The following is a 21,932-nucleotide window of genomic DNA, read 5'->3' as shown; positions in this document are numbered from 1 at the left end:
TCACCTGAGTCTGCTCTGAGGAACCGCATGTTCGTGCAACGCAGTACACAGTCAGATCTCCAGAGCAGAGGCATCATTAGCAGCACAACGGGGAATCCTATGGAAACACAGGGTGACTGATGCTTACTTTTTCTGAAACAACTGAGGTAATGTAACTACAGAGTGTATGATTTTGCATGTGCTTTTTATTGCATTTGTGCAGTTATTGGTATGTATCTTTGCGCATAATATGTTCCTCTAATGTATGCGGAGCCTGCTGGGATCTCTACACGCAGGTGAAGGTGACTGGGAATGAGTGCCAGAAGTGTCCTTAAAATACCGCAGTGGTGTGCAATCTGATGTAGACCACATCCCTTAACAAACTAAAACACTTTTTTAAAATATAATGATCTTAAAAGTCGAGTAGCCTATCTATCTATCTATCTATCTATCTATCTATCTATCTATCTATCTATCTATCTATCTATCTATCTGCCATGAGACCTGATTTATATGAGGTGCGACGTTTCTGAGTGATTTATCATATTTATCAGAGATGTCAGTTATTTTGGTTGATCTCCCTTTTATTCTGAAAGTTGTATGTAAAATCAAAATGTGCTTCAATTTAGCATTTCAAGTCTATTCATAAATGTAAAATGAATTAATTCTAGCCTGCTCAAATAATATTAATTATTAATAAAACTTAACTACTGAATTGTTAGCATGCATTTGATCTGTGCAGTATTTATTTGTGCCAGAGGTTGGAGTGTTTATGTCCTTCATTTTCCATGCTGGAATAAATGAATGTTTTTAATATTTTTTTCTAATAATACAAGTAAAATTGCATCTCTGTGCCAGAGGAAGAAAGAGCGGAGCAGGTTACTTCTGTAACTAAAAGATGTGTTTTGAAATTTCAGGCAGAAAATCAGCTTTGAGTCACTAATGAAAATTAAAAAAAAAAATTGTGAATTCAGTGAAACCAAACAACATTCCCCATTTTGATTGTTTTGTTCTCATGGGGAATGTCTTAACTCTTATGGGCTTTCACAGACCTCCCCTCAGTTCAGTTAATGGATGTTGGCACAAAATCTTCCTAAGCTGGTGCATGACATTTCTTTGACAAGCGAGCCATAAAAACATCTTCAGAAACAGTGCCCTTGTCTTTTGATTTAATTAACCCATTAAGTAGACAGATAATGCACTCATTAATGCCATCAAAGTAACTATGTCTCTTAATCTTGTCTAGTCTAGTGCATTCTTGAATAGTTCATTCTTTCCATTACATCAAATCAAACATGTTATTTTACATACAGTGTCTCATCCTGAATGAGAAACCTATTGCTTTTGCAGGGGAATTAGTGATAATGGAATGGATGCTTGAACTATTTTGACATGCATAATTATAAGTAACGATAAATTATAAATTAAAACCAATGTAAGGCATTTTGGCATGCAGTAATCAATATTTATGAGAGGGATTGAAATTAGACTTGAAAATACTTCAAAATATCACGACTCTCTCAGTGCAGCTAAACTAGATTAAGTGCAGATGGCGAATTAGTGAGAAACACCATCAAATCCTACATTTGGGTGATTGGAGGTATTTCTTCACCATCTGTGGAAATGTCAGACTCGAAATATAGTATTTATATTGTTTGCCTGACAGATGGCTATATCAGAAATGATTCCTTATTTAATGACCTTCTATGCTTGATGCTTCTGTACTAACAGAATGTAGGCCCGGTTTCACACACAGGGCTTAGATTAAGCCAAGAATCTTAAAACTAATCTTAGACTAGTTTAAGCCTTGTCTGTGAAACTGGGGGATAGTGTACAAAATGCAGGCAGGCGAATCAGGGTTGATTAGAAAACTATAGCCAGTACTAGCCACAGGTTTAAGGGTTGACATATTGCATAAATTATATTTTACTGAAATGCTTCATTCTACCAATGTTAAAACTTCTAGATATTACGTTTTGTGAAGGAGGGCCACTGGTAGGGAGGCTTTGAGCTGTGTTTATGATCGCTACAATATCGTGCTTTTCAGTTTGCATAACAGTGGCTTTAAAATATGTATTTAGGCATGTGAATGGCATATTTAGAATTTTGATATTTGGGATGTGGTCATTGGGCTACTTTTGGGCTATTTTTGATTGGCCATTGGGCTAGTTTAGTTACGCATACCTGGCAATCCTGAGGCAAATGTACTTTTCCAGCATGTAATGTGTTTAGGGTGATGTCTCGCTTGTCCATGCTACCCTGAGCAAGGTGCTTATTGTAACAGGAGAGGTGTTAACACATATGTGTTTATGGTATATGTCGGAATAGAAGGAACCGTGTGAAATGCATTAACCAAGCAGCTTTCCAGCTAGGTACAATAAACTGGTGCAAAGCAAAACCATTAATATGTTTCAATGTGCTCTAAACTGGCTACTTATATTGTATCTACTGTATATCCGCTGCATCCATATCCATTTCACTGCCACATAATGGTGCTTCTAGACAACAAACACATTTAAGCAATTCATCATAATATGCAAAACATTTTTGTGACTCAGAATGTTTTAAAATGAAGTTTACTCACTAGAAATTGAATCAAAAGCTACAAAAGTTTTGAGGCCGTTCTCCAGAGCCAAAAATTGTGCATCCTCCACATCCAGAATCCATGCCAGAAAAAGATTTAAAAATTACTGCCAGGACAGTGTGACCAAGAAAAAGATTTGTATTGTTTTTATTGTCGTTCCTTCAGTATTAACCATTATATTGCCATCTTATATGCATCATGTACTTGGAAAGTGAAGAAAATGGGTTTGTTGCTCTAAAGTGCATCGCATGCATCAGTTGCATGATGTTCTTTCAATCCACATTTGTAAGTTTGCATTTAATCAGGATGTGTGTTTCCAGAGAAACAAATCCATGGGCCTTTTCTTGCTTGCACCATGCTGTACCAGCTACAGTAACGTTAATTTATTTGCACATTTTTATGTGATTTCCTAAGACTTTTTCATATCTCTGCAGAGTTGGATAAAAGCATTTGATACAGTAGACGTGCATTGCACAATGGAATGTTAAGTGGATGCATTTGGGTATGATGTGTTTTCTCATCAACCCATCTGCTCTTTATATGTATAAAGGAATGTATGTATGTATGTATGAAAGGAAAAGACTTACTCATTTTCTTCTTGCCAGTGCAGCAGGAAACCTTTGACAGAGCAAGGATGAGTTAGCAGCCCATGACTGCACTGCTGGAAGCGGGAGCCTGTTCTAGTGAATCAGCATCAATTACACAACATTATCTTCAGCAGAGTTGCTGGAAGGACCTGCCTGGATCTTAGCAGAACCTCAGTGCTTCCTGTTGATCATGAAGCAGACCAAACCACCGAACTTCATGCTGGTGGTGCTCGGATGCCTAATACCTGTCATTTGGGGTTTTCCATTTGGACCTGTCCTTGATATGGATGTCACCCCCAGGACAACTGTGCATGTCAATGGTAAGGCTCTTTACATGTAGTTCTGTGTTGTGCATCATTCAGAACAGAATTGAGGTATTGCAATTCAATTCCTCTTCTTGTCACTCCAAATTCCAACTCATGAATTGAAAGGGAGCCGATTCTTCAGGTCTGAATTCAATTACCTTGATATCAGATTTTAGTGTTACATTATGCACTTGGTATGGTTTAATAGCTTATTTTCTTATTAAATAAGATTTGTTTAAATATTACACATTATGATAGATTTAATTTAGTTTCCAAAGTCAATAGCTGGTGTGTTTTGCTTCATTCATGGGCTGTGCTGAACATGTTTGACATTGTTTTGCCTGTAGTGCTGGAGGCAATATCAGTTCTCTGGATATAATTAAACGGCCCTTCTCACTTGTCCTGGCCAGTTCATGAGATTCACACAGCAGATGCTGTGAATATAAAGTGAGGTTAGGTCACACTCACTCCTGTGAGGTTAGTTGTCATGTAGTGTGTGTACATGCCCAATAGTGAATGTATCTCATTTGCAGTATATACACTGGGGTCAGTAAGATTGTTTTAGTTTTTTGAAAGAAATTAATATTTTTATTCAGCAAGGATGCATTAAATTGATGAAAAGAGAAAGGGACCCTTAGTGGTAATTTTTTTTTTTTTTACATTTGAAACAAATACTGATCTTTTAAACTTTCTATTCATCAAAGAATCCTGAAAAAAATGTTTCCACAAAAATACTTGGCAGCACAACATTTCAACATTGATAATAATAAGAAATGTTTCCTGAGTGCCAAATTATATTAGAATGATTTCTGAAGGATCATGTGACACTGAAGACTGGAGTAATGATGCTAAAAATGTCATCATAGGAATTTTTTACATTGTAAATATAGTTAAATAGATATAAGTTATTTGAAATTGTAATATGTCACAATATCACTGTTTTTACTGTATTTTTGATCGCAAGCCAGCAAATTAATACATTTTTCATAAACATTACAAAATTATACCAGAACTAAACTATACTGAACTACTGAACTATAGTGTATCCTGGAGGCATAGTGGTCATTACATACCAAAGATGTGTGGTTTACCAAAGAGGTCAGTAACTAACTTGTAAAATGGTTTGTGTGGAAGAACTAAGAGGCTTAGACAAGTAATTGATCATTGATTGTTGTGAGCCATCAGCGAAGGGCCTCCCTGAGGCTCCTAAATTTATCACAGATTGTAGTCTTTTTGCTTAATGATAAATGTGTATTCATCACCACAGACTCACACCATCGTTTAAGCCAATTTAGCTATTTCTGGCCAGTCTGGGTGCTTGAACAAATAGATTGATGTTTTGATAGTGCTCACAGAGCCAGTGTTCACATTTTTAGGTGGAATCAATCAGCCTAGGAATAACTTTTAGTTGTCTGTCTGAATATAAAGCCTTTTTAACCATCTTAAAATTATGTACGTCACTTTTTTCCTTCATTGCATGTAAGATAATTGGCTGACTTGTAAAAATGATTGAGCATGTTATGACATCTTTCATACATCTTACCCACTCAGCTACTGTACGTCGCGGTTTTACTTCATTGCATGTAAGATAATTGACACACTTATAAAATGATTGAGCATGTTTAACATCTTTCATACGTCTTTACCCACTCAGCTTCTTAAACTGAAGTGTTGCTAAAGATTGCTGCTTCTTAGTAGCTTATACAATCCATTTGTGCTGATAATTTGTGCTCAGACACTGCAGATCTTGTTCGTGTAATTTTGTCTCCATTATTGTATTTTTCTCCTTGCCCTGGTTGACTCTAGTCCTTGACCTATATTTGGGCTCTCTTGGGATGAGAAGGAGAGCTAGAGCATACAGAGAGAGAAGGGAGAGTAGACATAAATGTAGGAGTATTATTTCTCTGCTAAATCAAACTTGTGTTTCTTGTATTGTCTATACAGGGAGAACGTTAACATTTTTAATTAAAAAGCACATTTTGAGGGTGTAACAAAAGGTGCTGACTTGCTTTAATGGTTTGCTGTAGTGGTTTTGAGTACATTGAGTGTTTTCTTTTTATCTTCAGGTCATTGGGTTCATGGTTGTCTGGTTTTTGTAGTGCTTAGCAGACCTGAAGTAATGCTGAAATGAAATATGTATACATGTGTAATTCGTCTGGGGTAGCAGATCAAGGGGAAAAGTCCATCTGGGATCTTTAGAGATAAAGTCTATCTCTGACTTTGTGTGTCTGTCTATTGAATGTCTAAAGACCTTGAGATGTTAAACAGTAATTTTTGTAGAAATAATTGTAATCATGGAAATGCTATGCGTGTGTATAAATATATCCTTATCCAGCCATCACGAGAGACATGGAAAAAGTCATGGAAATTCGTTGGTCAAAAGGTGTGGGTAGTTTCTGCTGAACGTCTGATAGAAAGAATCACAGTATGAGAGTTATCGTGTAAGGTCAGGAAGCTTGTAGAAAAGAGCTATATCTGTATTTACTGTTCAGCAAGCAAGGTAACATTTCTTGGAAACACTGAGGATCACAGAAAAGTGATTTGAAATACACATCTAATGTTCGCTTTTTTTTCCCGACATGCTATAAGAGTAATAGCTCTCCTCTAAGACCAATAAAAGGGTAGTCTTGATTCTTGATAATCCAAACCCACAGAATCCAGCCCTCGGATGGAGGGGGTTTTATCTGCGTGGGGGTTGCTGTTGTCTTGGTGACAGGATTTGAGCAGTGGCATCTACTTCCTTCTTTTAGTACAGAAATAATATCAATAATAAACACAGATTTGTTTACATTGCATTATGCAACAAATTATATCTTACATTATGCAAAAATGGTTTGGTGTGTCTCAGATTTATTTGATTGTTCTTGGATTTGTTTTCCCCCACATATGCTTCCTCAACATTGAGGCCATTTTTAAAACCAGTTTTGATTACCTCTCCAAACAACAACTAAATGTCCTTGCCTAGAAACAATATTTTAAACTCATGAATACTTTTTTGTATTTTACATTGTGTCATAAAATAACACAGCTTTTTTTTTCTTATTGTTTCTTGTTCCAGTATTTCTTAGGTGAGTTCTGTTTATTTGCATGCTAACACCAAATTACACTGTCAAGTTATTTTTAAAACTCATCTGGAGACCCCTGTATTCTGTTATTATTATCTTATTTTTTATGTCTGTTGCGTCCCACCTGGTAGCTCCGCCCACTATGAAAACTCATTGGTCCAGAATTCCAGATTGCCTGTGATTGACAGCATTTTCACTTTCAGTGCAGACAGTCAGATTACTAATCATTGGGAAATTGGTTCATGATTGGTTTGGACTCTGAACTCTCAGTGGTTGCCACATGGTTGATGATCAGTTCAATGCCAAGAACTGGAACCAATCAATGACGATTATTGATTTTTGGGAAAGATGTTTATCAAAAGGTTTCTGGAGCAGAACTGAAGTTAGTTCACTTTAAATTATTTGAAGTGAAAAAACTATTAAATGTCAAGTTACATTTAATCAAGTTTGTATAGTTAACCTTAACGTTTTATTTTAATTTTTTTAATGTTTTTTAACAAAACAGTTGATGGACCCCAATGACTTCCATAGTAGAAAAAAAAATACTATGGAAGTCAATGGGGTCCATCAACTGTTTGGTTACTGACATTTTTCAAAATATCTTCTTTTGTGTTCAGCAGAAAAAAGAAATTCATACAGGTTTGAAACAACTTGAGGGTGAGTAAATGATGACAGAATTTTCATTTTTGGGTGAACAATCCCTTAATGTCAATTTAACAGCCTGTGCAAAATTTCTGGCCTCATATTACATGGTTTTGGTACATAATACAATGCAGATCTCTATTAGTGTTAGTGTGTGCATAATTAAAGCAGTATTTTGTGGTACTGTGAGATGTGCTGCTAATGGGATTTAATATATTTTGTAATCCTGGCGAAGCTTGACCGTGGCTGTGTAATGTTGATCACGTATGCAGCTGACTGTTCTCACCCGGCAGTGTCAGTATTTATTTAGTCAGAGCTTGCCCCCTAGCAAACACGATTCTGATTGGACACATGACCACCACAGCTGCCCGCCCAAGTTTGTTTAGACCAGGGTTGTCGTGAGTCAACAGTCGAGTCACACACAAGAAAATGCTATGAAAATAGATTGGTTTTAGCATGATGTGAGAGCTACAATACTTACCTCTTGTAGTGTGTCCTTGGGCAAGTTACACAGCCACCCACACACACACATATGTCATATATTCATACTTGCATAAAGCGGCAGCTCCTCTGTAAGGGCAGTTGAGGCAGAGCCCCACCAAAGTATTCATCCAAGACAAAGACTGAATATATACAAAATCAATAATTGTAAATGTGTTCAGCATTCTGCAACAAATATGGATTTTGGATTTTTTTATACAGTTTTAAGTCGTAAAGTGAGCTGGATGTATTAAAATTTAGCTCATGGGTTCGGCAGGCAGCATGCATTATGATACTAAGCGGGACAGAGGGTGCCTGAAGCCCTGAGCCCTCTCGAGCTCTACAGCTCCCCACAATTTACCAATGCAAATCTGTGATGAAAAATGGAACTGCAGCACGCTCTAATTCAGACTCGTTCCAGTCCAGACTGTTATCATTTACTCACTCTCAAATTTTTCCAAACCTGCATGAATTTCTTTCTTCTGCTAAACACAAAAGAAGATATGTGTAACCAAACAGTTGATGGGCCCCATTGACTTCCGTATTATGAAAATAAAAATACTATGGAAGTCAATGGGGTTTGGACCAGACATGTTTGGAGCAATCTAAAGGGTGAGTAAATGACACAATTTTCATTTTTGGGTGAACTATCCCTTTAAAACATGTCAGTCAACATTAGAGCGCCACCCTCAGGCTGAATAACACAGCCTCTGCCAAAAGCGTGTCTGCATGTGTTAGAGATTAGAATAAAAAAACGTACAAAATGCTAATTATAAACTACTGCCCTCCTAAATTTACGGTCAGGAGTCACTACTGCTCAAATATTCTCTAATATAAGAAGATTATGCTCTTAGTTCATACAGACACACACACAGCCTGTGTGCACAATTTGCATATTAGAGGCTTGGCACAAAGTTTGTGTGGTTGAAACTTAGTTCCAGTCCTATAGGGAACAGTAAACAAACCGCGCACATACACACACACACACACACACACACACACACACACACACACACACACTGCTAGAACACAACAGTAGGCCTTGGGCGCTGTGTTGACTCTGCTCATGGATTTGTTCCCTCAGTGATGCAGTATGTTTTTATAGACTGGTGCGGTAGGGCATTTAGTGCAAGTATCTAGCAGCCAACGGGCTATTTTTCATTAGACCCAATTGCGATAATGTTGTTATTCCATAACAGTTCCAAAAGAATGTGTTGATTAAAAATTTTAATCATTGAGTGTCACAAATAATTTGATGAAAATGTATTTAATTGACGCACAGTGTGCATGTCATGTTATTGTAATTTCTTTTGTTAAGCCTATGTGTGAACCCTCTTCCTGGTCCCCTAATTTTAAACATAAATAATGCAAATAGCCTAAAAATAAATATCATAAATCGATTGTTTATTTAAAGGTGCATTGCGCAACTTTTCATGTTAAAAATGCCCGTTTTCTAACCCATACATGCTTAAACAATTGCCTGATGGGCTGAATGAGCCCTTCTCTGATCACTGCGATTGTCTCTATAATCCTGTACAGTAAAATAAATAAGAGGGATTCGGGTCGGAATTTGAGACTGGGCGTGACGCTCACCTGGCTATGTCTGGCAGGTTTGTGTATTCGCCGCCATTCTCCGTAGAAGATGGATTTAGAAGAAGAAGAGACCGGTTTGTAGTTCATTTCAAACACCAACGCAAACTCCACGTAAGATAAAAAAAGAAAACTTTTGTCTAGTGCAAAAGACAACCTCTGGTTGCAGTTTTGCTTGCCGCCAGAGGGGGCATAGTTCTGCAAAAACTCAGAGACTTGCGCAATGCACCTTTATTTAAGTGTTGAGATTTACACATAAAAATACATTTCTTAACACAAAATAATGACAGCAATAGCTAGCTGTTTTTGTCATGGACACAATATACTGTACATTGCAAGCTGATTTGCTGCAATGTCATTCCAATGTTTATAATAGCCTACATTTTATTTGTATAGCACAAGAAATGTAGCTTAAAGTGCTTCACAATAAATAAATAAAAGCATTACAATAAGCACGAAAACAAGACAAAATACCGTAATTAATGTAACATCAGATTAAATATGAAACCCACTGTAATGATAATAAAAGAGTATAAAATTAGCATACATATGCTTAACAAAAAATGGAAATGAAAACTAAGTAATAATAAAAGAAAACATAATACAAATGATGCTTAAACATTTGCTAGTTAAAAGTCAAAGTAACATTTTCTTCCTTACTATCTATTGGTATGTGCTCCATAACTTGGCCATTACTGACAAAGACAGCATCCCTCATTTTCTTTTGATTGTTAAAATTTTTGAACAGTTTTGTACTCCCCAAATAATAAAATAATTACTACGAGGCCATTTTTACTACTATTCTAACTTGCATTGAAATGAAAAAAAGATCATGAAGTCAAACAAGAGACATGAAAGTAACAGCCATGTATTGGTTTAGCAGTCATTATACAACATTCTTTGACTACTCAGTGCCACGATTGACTAATTAAAATCAAATATTCAAGAGACAAACGTGTCAGATGCACATAGCATAAGTGCTCTCTGATAATTGCCAGGCATGTACGTCTCAATGAACACTCTGTTGGCCTTCCCTTTTCCCGTAAATCCTGATATGTTGTTATTAAAGACTAAAGAGCAATACTGGTATGGCTGCGGATGTGTGTGTATGAGTGTCTGTGTGCGTAAATGGTCCAAGGACAGACAATGTGTTTTGAGCTCAAAGGCTTTTGTGTGATCTTTCAGTTTATCAGCTCGGCACTCATCACTGTGTAACAGTCACTATCTTTCTCTATCTACACAATGAGACACAAGGATTAACTACACACACAGAATGTCGTCACTTTGCCTGAGGTCTTAATTCGTGTTTACATAACTTAATATTTTCTTTCCTGTTATGAGTAATATTAGCCTCTGGCCCTCCCACGCGCACAGCAACCCGTAGGTCTGTTCCGACCTTTCTTTGATTGACAGTTTAGATCCTCATGGCCTTGACTTTTAGGGTAATACTGCCAATCATTCTCACACTAGCCCAAACACTAGACCCCAGTATTGCTTGTTTTGCTCTGTGAACAGCTAATAGTTATAAAGTACTACTGACACAACTCATAATGTGTATCTCTAAGCATTGTCATATGAACTACCAGTCAGTAACTAAACTGATGTAAGTCTCAGATATACTTGTTTGATTTTCTAAAAAGAACTGGATCACAAAAGTCATTCGTTAGGAAAGCGGACTACACCTGTATGTTTTTAATTCACTAAAATGAATTGTTTCACAAGAGGCATTTGTTCTGGAATTGTATTATGCATTTGATTCACTAAAATGAACCAGCTCACAAGAGTCATTAATTCAGGAATCAGACTGGTTGTGCTGTATGTTTTTGATTTGCTATAACATTTTTTTATTAGATTTCATTATGCATTTGATTCACTAAAATGAACCAGCTCACAAGAGTCACTCGTTTGGGAATTGGACTACACTGGTTGGACTGTATGCTTTTGATTCACCAAAAATAACCGACTCACAAGAGTCATTTGTTCTGGAATCGGACTACACTATTTGCTCCGTTTGCTTTTAGTTCTTTAAAAAGAACTGATTCATAAGAAATGCAGCCATTCTCTCAGGAATTGGGATAAACTGGTTGCTCTGTATGCTTTTGATTCACCAAAAAGAACCGGCTCACAAGAGTCATTCATTCTGTAATCAGACTACACAGGTAGCACTGTATGCTTTTGATTCACTAAAAAAAAATCTGATCAAAAGAGTCACTCGTTTGGTAATCAGACTACACTGTTTTTACTACACTTGTTGTTAAATTCACCAAAACAAACGGCTTCGTAAGAGTCATTCGCAATCGCTCAGGAATTGGGATAAACTTGTTGCTTTGTATGCTTTTGATTCACCAAAAACAAAACAAAAACAGGCTCATAAGAGTCATTCATTTGGGAATCGGACTGCACTGGTTGCTCTGCATGCTTTTGGTTCACCAAAAAGAACAGACTCAGAGTCATTTGTTCTATAACCGGAATACAGTGGTCAAACTTTCTGTTTTGTGTTGAAAATTCACTCGTGGTGTATTTTAGTCTGTGCTTCATCCGCATCGGCAAAACAATGCAGGAGTGAGAACTATAAATGGAAATAGCTCTCAGTTTCCAACACTAATGAGGTTGCTAAGATATTCTGAATGTTTTAGCAAATTGCTATGCATTTGCAAGTGTGTGTGATTGCTTACTGACTTGATTGGATGGAACAATTCATAATTTCTTCCACAGCATTTAACACTTTTAAATGGCAATTTCATTTTGACATAGACATTTTTTACTTTTCTCAAAAATATGATGGGGCACAAATCACTTTTAAATTCTGATTCCAAATCCTTTATATTCCATGCTTGGATACTGGATATACTGGATATTGTTGCCAATGTAGACTTTAGCACCGTGTATGGGGGGCTGGGTGTTTTGAGAGGTAGGGGAAGGGCATTTGAGGGGTTGATATGTGGCCTAATACTGCCAAGTCTCATCAGTGTAGCCCACCCATCTCTCAGTATGGGGCAGGAAATCTCAGCTTGCAGTGTTGCAGACGGCCAAAACAAATCCTTTTCTCTTCAGAATGTGCTTGGGTTTACTTTATGCCCTTAATTTAAGGAGGCAGACCACCCAAATAAGTCAATGGTGTTTAAATATTTTAGAGGGACACTTAATCATTGTACTTAAAAACAGAAAGTGCTTAATCCACTACTCTTAAAACACCGATTTGCTTTCTCTTTCCCTCACTCTTTTTATTGTGCCAACATTTCTTTTTTACAGTGAAGTTAGATCTTAGATTAATTGGACTAGGCAAGTGACGGTATCAAATGTTCATGTTGCGATAATTGCTGAAGCTTTTATCACGGTATATGGTATTATATCATGATATTGAAATAAGCTGCAAAAAAGTGTTGTCATACTATAACTTTTTTTCTTATAATGCATGAAGTAAACAAATGTTTCAAAAGAATTATAGGTAAAACTTTACAATAATGTCTCATTAGTTAACATTAGTTAAGTTATTGTATTATGAGCAATGAGCAAAAGCTATATTTGTTACAGAAGTTATTATTCTTTGTTAATGTTAGTTTAAAAAATACAACTTTTAGTTCATGTTAGCTCAGGTCCATTAAATAATACAGTTATAGCTTCTGATTTTAATAAGGTGTTATTAAATGTTGAAATTAACTAAAATGACAAAAAAAATGTCTCGGTTGTAGGAAAGAAAAATACTATGGTAGTCAATGGGGTTAGATCTGCTTGGTTACAAACATTCTCCCAAAAATCTTCCTTTGTGTACAGAAGAACAAAGATATTGATACAGGTTTGGAACAACTTGAGGGGGGAGTAAATGATAACAGAATTTTCATTTTTGGGTGAACTAGCTTTTTCAAACTTCATTAAAACTGGAACTAACGACGCGTTCGAACCAGACTGGGTAGAGAGGTGCTATAATAATGTAAAATATGTGAAAAATAGTGTGTTTTTTGAACAATCAAGCATGAAAGCATATTCAAGTACACCCCAAAAACAAAATCAAGTCTTTGTAAAAGGGCATAATATGACCCCTTTAAATACGGTTCAGAAATAGAAATGGGGTAGGACCTGAAAAGTTTGTTATGAACTTCTTCCTACTCCTTTTGAACATGGGAATTTCTAATTTGAATTATTTACAATCATTTTGGAAGATTGTGCTGAGAAGTACATGACTTTATTTGGCTGTTATTTTAATTTTAATTGTATATATGTATTCATGTTTGTATATTTTTTTATTTTATTTACATGTTCAAATAAACTACTAAACTAAACTAGAAAGTAGCACAGCTGCTTTATTTATTGGGGTTTATGGGTTTATCTGCTGTCAGAGAGCGCATATGCATTGTCATTCATCGTCTCTTTCACTCGTTCCTCGCTTCTCATCCGTATTGAGTGTGTTTACATCAGTGTATACTGCGTACAGCATACTGCGGAGTTGAGCATTTTAACCAGTTGATGGGAAAAATATTCCTAAAATGCATTAAAAAAATCGGAATAATTCATAATGAATAATTATTCACTGTGTTTTGAAGTGCCCACGATAACAATATCATGCATGTTTATTATCGTGATATATCGCATTACTGTATACCGGCATGGTATAGTGAAATAGTTTTGCAAATCATGCCATATATAGATGCAAATAGATGCAAATCATGCCATATATTCTCTTGCCCCTCTTCTCTCACCCACAAATATTTGTTTAATTATTCTATTTTCATGGTCATTTTTTTCTTTGTTGCCTTTCAGTTTATTCATAGTTTATGTTGAGAATGCAGCTCTCAATCCATTAATTTCAGTTAAAAAGTTTTCCAATAAATGACAGAAGAGTGTATAGAGCTATGGCTGAGTCTCTATGCTGTTGACACAATTTAGTCATGTTTGTCCCTGTTTTTCTAACTGGGTCTCTCTCTGTGTTTGCAGGGCTGCTGGGTTGTAATCATTTCCATGGAGCTGCAGTCAACTACAGCTCTCTGTTACTGGAGGATGGGCCTGGGTTGCTGTATGTTGGGGCCAGAGAGGCCATTTACAAACTGGACACCGCCAACATCTCTGACACCAATATCTCTTTTTCGGTGAGTTCTGTCTCAGTCACATTAAGTTTCTATATGTTTCTATATGCACCTGGGCTCCTAATAGTTGTTGTCCATATCTGTATAACAGCTGGAATGGGCAGCATCTGCTGAACAGAAGAGGCAGTGCCTGAGCAAAGGAAAGAACAATCAGGTATTGCCATTCTTGATGTGTAGAATATCCTCGCCTAAATCCCATAGCTCAAATTAATTTATATGCTGATTCCCAGAGAACAAACACTTTTCTTCCAAATGTATACAGTATGAACTTTTATATACTTTACAAAAGTATATACTTTTGTTTTTTGTGACATACAGATATAAGCGTGTCGGAAACCACGCATCACATGTTCAAAAGTTGAGTGTTAATTCTTGTGTGCAGACAAAACTAAACAAGATGCACGTTGATTTTCATGACAAAGTCAAAATGAATGGTGGTTCTGATGTAAAGAAGCGGGTGGCATGAATACAGTGCTATGCATAAATTTAGACACCCATGCTAAAGTTGACTAAAAAAAGGAATAAAAAATCATCTTTTGGAAATTTAATTTAATATCTTAATTAAAAAAATTAGGAAAAATCCAACCTTTAAGGACACCAATTTTCTTTGTGAATGAATAATGTATCGTAAATAAATAAATGTTCTTCCTTAAAATACAGGGTGCATAAGTCTGGACACCCCTATGTTAAATTCCCATAGAGGAAGGCAGATTTTTTTTTTTTAAAGGCCAGTTACTTCATGGATCCAGGATACTATGCATCCTGATAAAGTTCCCTTGGCCTTTGGAATTAAAATAGCCCCACATCATCACATAGTCTTCACCATACCTAGAGATTGGCATGGTTTTATTTCAGTTAGCCTAATAGCTGGTTTTATTTGCATTGAGAGATTATCTTATGGAAAGTACTCCATGCCAATCTCTAGGTATGGTGAAGGCTATGTGATGATGTGGGGCTATTTTAATTCCAAAGGCTAAGGGAACTTTATCAGGATGCATAGTATCCTGGATCCATGAAGTAACTGACCTTTAAAAATAAAAATCTGCCTGCCTCTATGGGAATTTAACATAGGGGTGTCCAGACTTATGCACCCTGTATTTTAAGGAAGAACTTTTATTTATTAACGATACATTATTCATTCACAAAGAAAATTGGTGTCCTTAAAGGTTGGATTTTTCCAAATTTTTTTAATTAAGGCATTAAGTTCAATTTCCAAAAGATGATTTTTTATTCCTCTTTTTAGTCAACTTTAGCATGGGTGTCTAAACTTATGCATAGCACTGTATAATAAAAAATGCTGTTTAAGAATGTCAGCTGGAATGTAAGAGTTTTAAGAATGTCAGCTGGAATGTAAGAGTTTTGCCCACAAAATGTTTTTTTTTTATTATAGTATTTAATTTACATTATAGTATTATTGAAATACAATTATTTTATAAATATTTTAAATTCGTTTTTTTATATAAGTCTGCTTATGTTACTGCATAATGTACCTGTGTTTTTGGATTAATTAATAATTTTACAATAATTTCTTGCTTGTTCTGTCAAAGACTGAATGCTACAATCACGTGCGATTCCTGGACAGATACAACGACACTCACCTGTACACCTGCGGGACGCATGCCTTCAGACCACGCTGTGCTTACATAGTGAGATGTTTACTGCTCTCATTCTGTCCGTCATATTGCAAAGGAATAATTATTATTGTAAATGTTTTATGTTCTGCTATAAGATAGCACATGGTACTTAAATATCTCCCTGTTTTTGTCAGGATGTGGCACGCTTCACCTTTGTGCGTTTTGAGGAGGGAAAGGAGAAATGTCCTTATGACCCTACAAAGAGCTACACTGGATTTATAATAGGTACATCATTTGGATTCATAACCTTATTTCATAACTTGCATGTTTCTTCTTCTGTTTTTTCTTTCAGTTGACTATAATTTGCCTTTACAGATGGTGAGATGTACTCTGCATCTCAGTATGAGTTTCGTGACATCCCTGATATACGACGCAACTTTCCTTTCCCAAATTTGCGGACAGACGATTCTCCAACAAGATGGCTGCTGGGTTAGTTGCATTTTTTTTTCTTTTTTTTTTTTCTTTTTTCTGTGGAATCATGTTGCTAGGGCATCCCTATTGGCTTGCTGTGATGTTCTGAGTGGTTGCACATTGCTATTTGGTTGCTAGGGTATTCTGGTTGGTTGCTTACTGGCCTAAGTCAAATCTGTTAAAGGGAGGGTTCACCCTAAAATGAAAATTAAGTCATCATTTACCTGGTGTTGTTCTAATGACGTATGCCCTTTTTTCTTTTTTTGGACCACAAAATGTGAAATGTCAAAACAAATGTCCCGCTCACTCTCATCCACATAATGGCACTGAATAGTGAACAGCATTAAGCTTTAAAAAAAGATGCAAAAGATCACAGAATGATCCCATGCAACATGTGCCATATATTCCCAGTGTTCTATTTGAATGAAATTCTCCAAGTGTTGGGCCTTGAATGGGTCCAACCCTTGGTTATGCACTGTCCATTCCTACATCAAAAGAGTATGAAAGAAGTCTGAAACAACCTCGTCACATGAACTTAGTCTCTAAGGTTGATATGTTATACATTTGTTTTTACATGGGGATTTTCTTACCCTGTGTAATTTTAGATCAGGCTATTTTGCTTAGGTTATGGACATTTAGGGTTAAGTAAGTAGGATTAGGTTTCGGGGTTGGGAAGGTCTTTCAAATTAGTTTAGTTTATTGGGTAGAATTAGGGTTTGGTGAAAAACTAATTGAAATTTATTGTATTATTTAATGAAAATCCTGACCTTTACCGCTGGTCTTCTGTGCGCGGCTACGCGACTTGCGCGTTCGTGAGACTCTATTAGCACCGCAGTATACTCCGTATCACCCAGAACAAGCACACAAGTTATGAAAAATAAAGACTAATAAAAATGCGAAATCAAATAAAGCACCTAGAAATCCCAAAATATTATCAGTGTATTTTCTTCACAGAGTCAAATATCTCCAGACCGTTGTCAGATGACATTTGACAGATGTGAACGCGATAACTTCTTGTTGTGACAAATACAATGGATTAATTCCCCTCAGAGAAGAAAGTACATGGATTGTACTTACCGTTTAATGGAAAAATTAACTCGCCGTATCATCTGCCAGAATCAAAAAGTCTGATTGCTTAGAGAAGTAATAGCACTCCTGCCTTTTGAAAGCATCACTAATAATTCAATACTTTTAGGGAAAAATGTTCTATTAAATAAAAAAGTAAGAAATATGATTAAAAGGAACAGTAGATCCCAAAAGATTCACTATCTTTTTTGAATCAATAAAGACTGTACTTTGAAACTTCTCACTGACACAATAAGATCTGTAAGGCTTATAATTGGTCCATTGTGGTGTGGGCAGCAGCTAATGCTGATGTTTTTTCTCGTAGAGTCAGATTTTGTCGGCTCAGCTTTACTCAGAGAGAGCATCAACAGCTCCATCGGGGATGATGACAAACTCTACTTCTTCTTCACGGAGAGGAACACAGAACCGACTGCTTACTCCAGCCAGACCAAAGTGGCCAGGGTGGCCCGTGTGTGTAAAGTAAGAGCTGGGTTCGGGATATATCTTGAGTTGAGCTTAACTGTTGATCTGTATTTTTCAAATCTGGTTTTAAAACTTACATTAACAAAACATTTTCACTCCTATGTACAGACTTCTAAGTACAGTCCATGACAGCGGCAGCCTGACCTCATCTCTCCACACGTTTCTGGAGGTTCTATGGCTTTGCTACTGTTGCCGGGCAGATAAAGCCCCACTACCCAAACTAGCTCTCTCACTCGCTTTCTTTCTCCCACACATGCTCTCCCACCTGCATTATTCTCATCTCATTTAGCATCTTAATTGTGCTCGGATAAACCACCCAACAGTTTCCCCTCACCGTTATATCTTCATTTATTTCACGCCTGCATTCACCTAACACTTCACAGCTCTGGGAAGCAGGTCAGGTCCCTTACTGTTTGACTTACTGAGTTAGGAGGGAAAGAAGCTCCAGTCCAAAGTAGGCCACACTACACACACACACACACACGCTCATACGCACCATTAAACACATGTACTTGTAGACATACAGGTTTATACACTACTGTTCAAAAGTTTGAGGTCGGAAATATTTTTTCTTATTTTTGAAAATCTCCTATGCTCACCAAGACTGCATTTATTTGATCACAAATACAGTAAAAAAAAACAGTAATATTGTGAAATATTATTACAATTTAAAATAACTGTTTTCTATTTACTAGAAGTGTAATTTGTTTCTGTGATGCAAAGCTGAATTTTAAGCATCATTACTCCAGTCTTCAGTGTCACATGATCCTTCAGGAATCATTCTAATATGCTGATTTGATGCTCAAGAATTCTTATTATTATCGATGTTGAAAACAGTTATTCTGTTTAACATTTTTATGGAAACTGAGATAAATGTTTTCAGGATTCTTTGATGAATAGAAAGTTCAAAAGAACAGCATTTACTTGAAATTAAAATCTTTTGTAACTTTATACATGTCTTTACTGTCACTTTTACTGTCACTGAATAAAAGTATTATTATTATTTTTTAAGTCTTATTGACCCCAAACTTTTAAACGGTAACATATAAGAATATTCAAGATAACTTATTCAAAATGATTTAGTAACTTGTTCGACAGTCAGTCTTTTTAAGTTAAGCAACTCAATAAAATTCATGTTCTTACTCAAAACTTTAAATAGATGGGTTACTTTGAATGGATGGCTCACTTAAGACTTTAAACAGATTGGGTTAAATACTCCAACCCAACCCCAATAAACAAGTTTTGGTCTAAGTTCACCAATTTTCTAGATGTTGTTCAATATTAGTCAAATTTGTCTTCTAAGTGTAGACAACTCTTACTTATTAAACTATAAAAAATCTTGTTGCTCTCGGTGGGTGAGAAATTATTTGAATTAAGCAGGGTCTAAGTTTACCAAGGGGAACACTAATCACCCTAACAGTGATTTTGCACAAAACAACAATAAAAGTTCATCAAAAGCACTAATTACTACTGCAAGCTCTATTAATACTAAGTAGTGTCACCATGCTTTGAAAACAAATACAACATTAAAATGTTAATTCGCAAGGGATTATGGATGTTTCATCAGCCACAAACCACAGTAGCAGATACATGAAGTTTATAGTGCTTATCCAGAGAAAATTCACAAAATTAATATTTGCAGAAGTACATGTTGTCCACAATAGCACTTATGCATAAGATACCCTATAGTAAACATTGCATTACAGTGATTATACATCATAAATGCATTCCATATTAATAAAGAAAATATTTCCCTCCAAATAAACAAGCCATGCCTTTCTGTGATAATTGAGAGTTGAGGTTGAGGAGATTCCCCCCTTCTATGTAAAGCGCTTTGAGGTCTCAGAAAAAGCGCTATATAAATGTAACGAATTAATTATTATTATAATGGCAATAACGATCATGGGGGGAAATATTTTGCCCCAGAAGTCCTCCTCAGGACAGCATATTGGTGATCAAACTGAGCATGCTCAGGCGCCTTCATAAGCAAACTTAACATTGTACATTCTCTCTGTTGTTTCTCTACATTTCAACTTCAATATAGTTTGTATACCAAATTGGAAATTTTCTAAAGGCATTTTACGCAAGTCCATTAGAAGTAAAAAGAATAAAAGTAAAACATTTCAAAACCATGATTATATTACTGTTTATTTGGATCTTATGGGAAAAGCTATTTTCAGTGACACAAAAATATGATACTTGTATCATGTGACAGCATTGCTGATAACTTTTATTATGGAGAAACCGTACAAAAGTGTCTATTTTCTTTTCCTCTATGCCATTTATTTGAGCCATCTCAAGATCCTGGTGTTACTACTAGAGCCTGATGCAGCCTGTTTCTGAGCAAAAGCTGTTAGCACATTTAGGACAGCTCTTTGTGCCTACAACTGTGTCATTTCAAGCTAAATGTTTAATTCAGGAGTTTAACATAACAGATCTTGGTGCATTTGGCTGTGAACCACTCTCAAGGGTATATGTGAATAATGCAAAAAGGCATGGGCTAGGTTGGTAGAAATCTAGAAAAGATTATGAAAATATGATTTTTCATTTCAATGTACCTCTGATTTGATATTTGCAGTGTGATGCAGAGCTACATAATCGTAATTTGTCATTTAAACTCAATTGTCACACACCATTAGGTTGTAAGATGGGGTGATATTATGTTTGTTATTTGTTAATATTTTTACAGCTACTTTAGTGTGACTCATGCCCCTGAGGAAACTGTCTTCAGAGAACTACAGACTACGCATAATACATATGTATATTGTGTCTTTCCTACTGCTCTGTTGAGTTAATAAAAATGAGCAATACTTTTTTTTGTGTGTCATTTATGATTTTCATATCAGTTTTTTTGTTTGTTTCTCGTTCACAGGGGGACATTGGAGGGCAGAGGACTCTTCAGAGGAAGTGGACGTCCTTTCTCAAGGCCAGGCTGGTGTGCGCCATCCCTGATTATGAGCTTCAATTCAACGTCCTGCGCAGCGTTTTTGTCGTTGAGGGAAGCAACGTACACGACAGTGTCTTCTATGGCATTTTTGGACTTGAGTGGTGAGAAAATTCACTTAGGCAGAATGTAAGATTTGATTGTGAAGGGAATTGAGAACAGAATTCAGATTTAAATTAGGGTTGCAAACAGGATGTAGAATTGTAATTTAAATTTAAACACAAGGAAATACAATTTAAAATAAATTGAAATTCAAATGCAATTTTATCTTGGATGGATGGATGGATGGATGGATAGATGGATAGATAGATAGATAGATAGATAGATAGATAGATAGATAGATAGATAGATAGATAGATAGATAGATAGATAGATAGATAGATAGATAGATAGATAGATAGGTGACCATTTCTACTCAATTGTATGCATTTCGTAGTTTCAACTTGTTTTTTTTTCATCAGTAACTGTGGCACCACATTGATTTTATATCAAATTTAAGACTGCAGTTAAACATAAGCCTTCAGTTTTAAAGGGTTGAAATGTTTTAGTCTGTGAGAGGGGTGCTGCAGTCTCATTAAATGTGATTTGAACAGAAGCGGCATTAATCTTCTAGCATGTGACCCTGTTATCTTCATTCTCAGAGGTTTTTTGACTGAAGGATTTTAGCATGAGAGCCCATCTCTAAATATTCCCATGTGCTTTCCTCGCTATAGCAGGGTTACTCACAATAGGACACAGGGCACTGGGCCAGTATTTGAATTGGCAGAATCGAAAGAGAGAGAGAGAGAGAGGGTGCATGCAGAGTCATGCTATATTAAATTGTCCTTTAAATGTCCACAGACTAGTTGGGAACCAAATTTTCCAATCAAACCCATTTCCAGGTAGTAAACAGGACAGAGCACTGAGTGGCAACCCTTTATCGTCCTAAAAGGATTAATAATATCAGTATTTAATTTTGAGGCTTTCTAGTGTTATGTCCCACAGTTGGACAAAATATCAACATGATTTTGTGTTTTAGAAGCTCTGCCTTTCTCCATAAAGGTACAGGTTCAAGTCATTTTTAAGTTTAGACAACACTGCTA

At 36.1% G+C, this 21,932-nt stretch overlaps 1 protein-coding gene across 1 annotated transcript in view; it reads left to right on the top strand.

Annotated features, from left to right (window-relative positions):
• The first annotated feature begins 4 nt into the window (after positions 1–4).
• sema4gb (sema domain, immunoglobulin domain (Ig), transmembrane domain (TM) and short cytoplasmic domain, (semaphorin) 4Gb) overlaps positions 5–21,932 on the top strand; it is a 29,336-nt gene continuing 7,408 nt past the window's right edge. Inside the window, exons 1-9 of the mRNA XM_082152982.1 lie at positions 5–146; positions 3,174–3,470; positions 14,165–14,316; positions 14,405–14,467; positions 15,861–15,959; positions 16,082–16,172; positions 16,263–16,376; positions 17,749–17,903; positions 20,779–20,954. Of these exons, the coding sequence (XP_082009108.1) occupies positions 3,341–3,470; positions 14,165–14,316; positions 14,405–14,467; positions 15,861–15,959; positions 16,082–16,172; positions 16,263–16,376; positions 17,749–17,903; positions 20,779–20,954 (980 nt within the window). The 5' untranslated portion in view covers positions 5–146; positions 3,174–3,340. The remainder of the gene's footprint in view (positions 147–3,173; positions 3,471–14,164; positions 14,317–14,404; positions 14,468–15,860; positions 15,960–16,081; positions 16,173–16,262; positions 16,377–17,748; positions 17,904–20,778; positions 20,955–21,932) is intronic.

This window comes from Leuciscus leuciscus (assembly GCF_965113295.1).
Source record: "Leuciscus leuciscus genome assembly, chromosome: 21".
Taxonomy (NCBI): Eukaryota; Metazoa; Chordata; class Actinopteri; order Cypriniformes; family Leuciscidae; genus Leuciscus; species Leuciscus leuciscus.
This window is presented reverse-complemented; position numbering and strand designations above follow the sequence as displayed.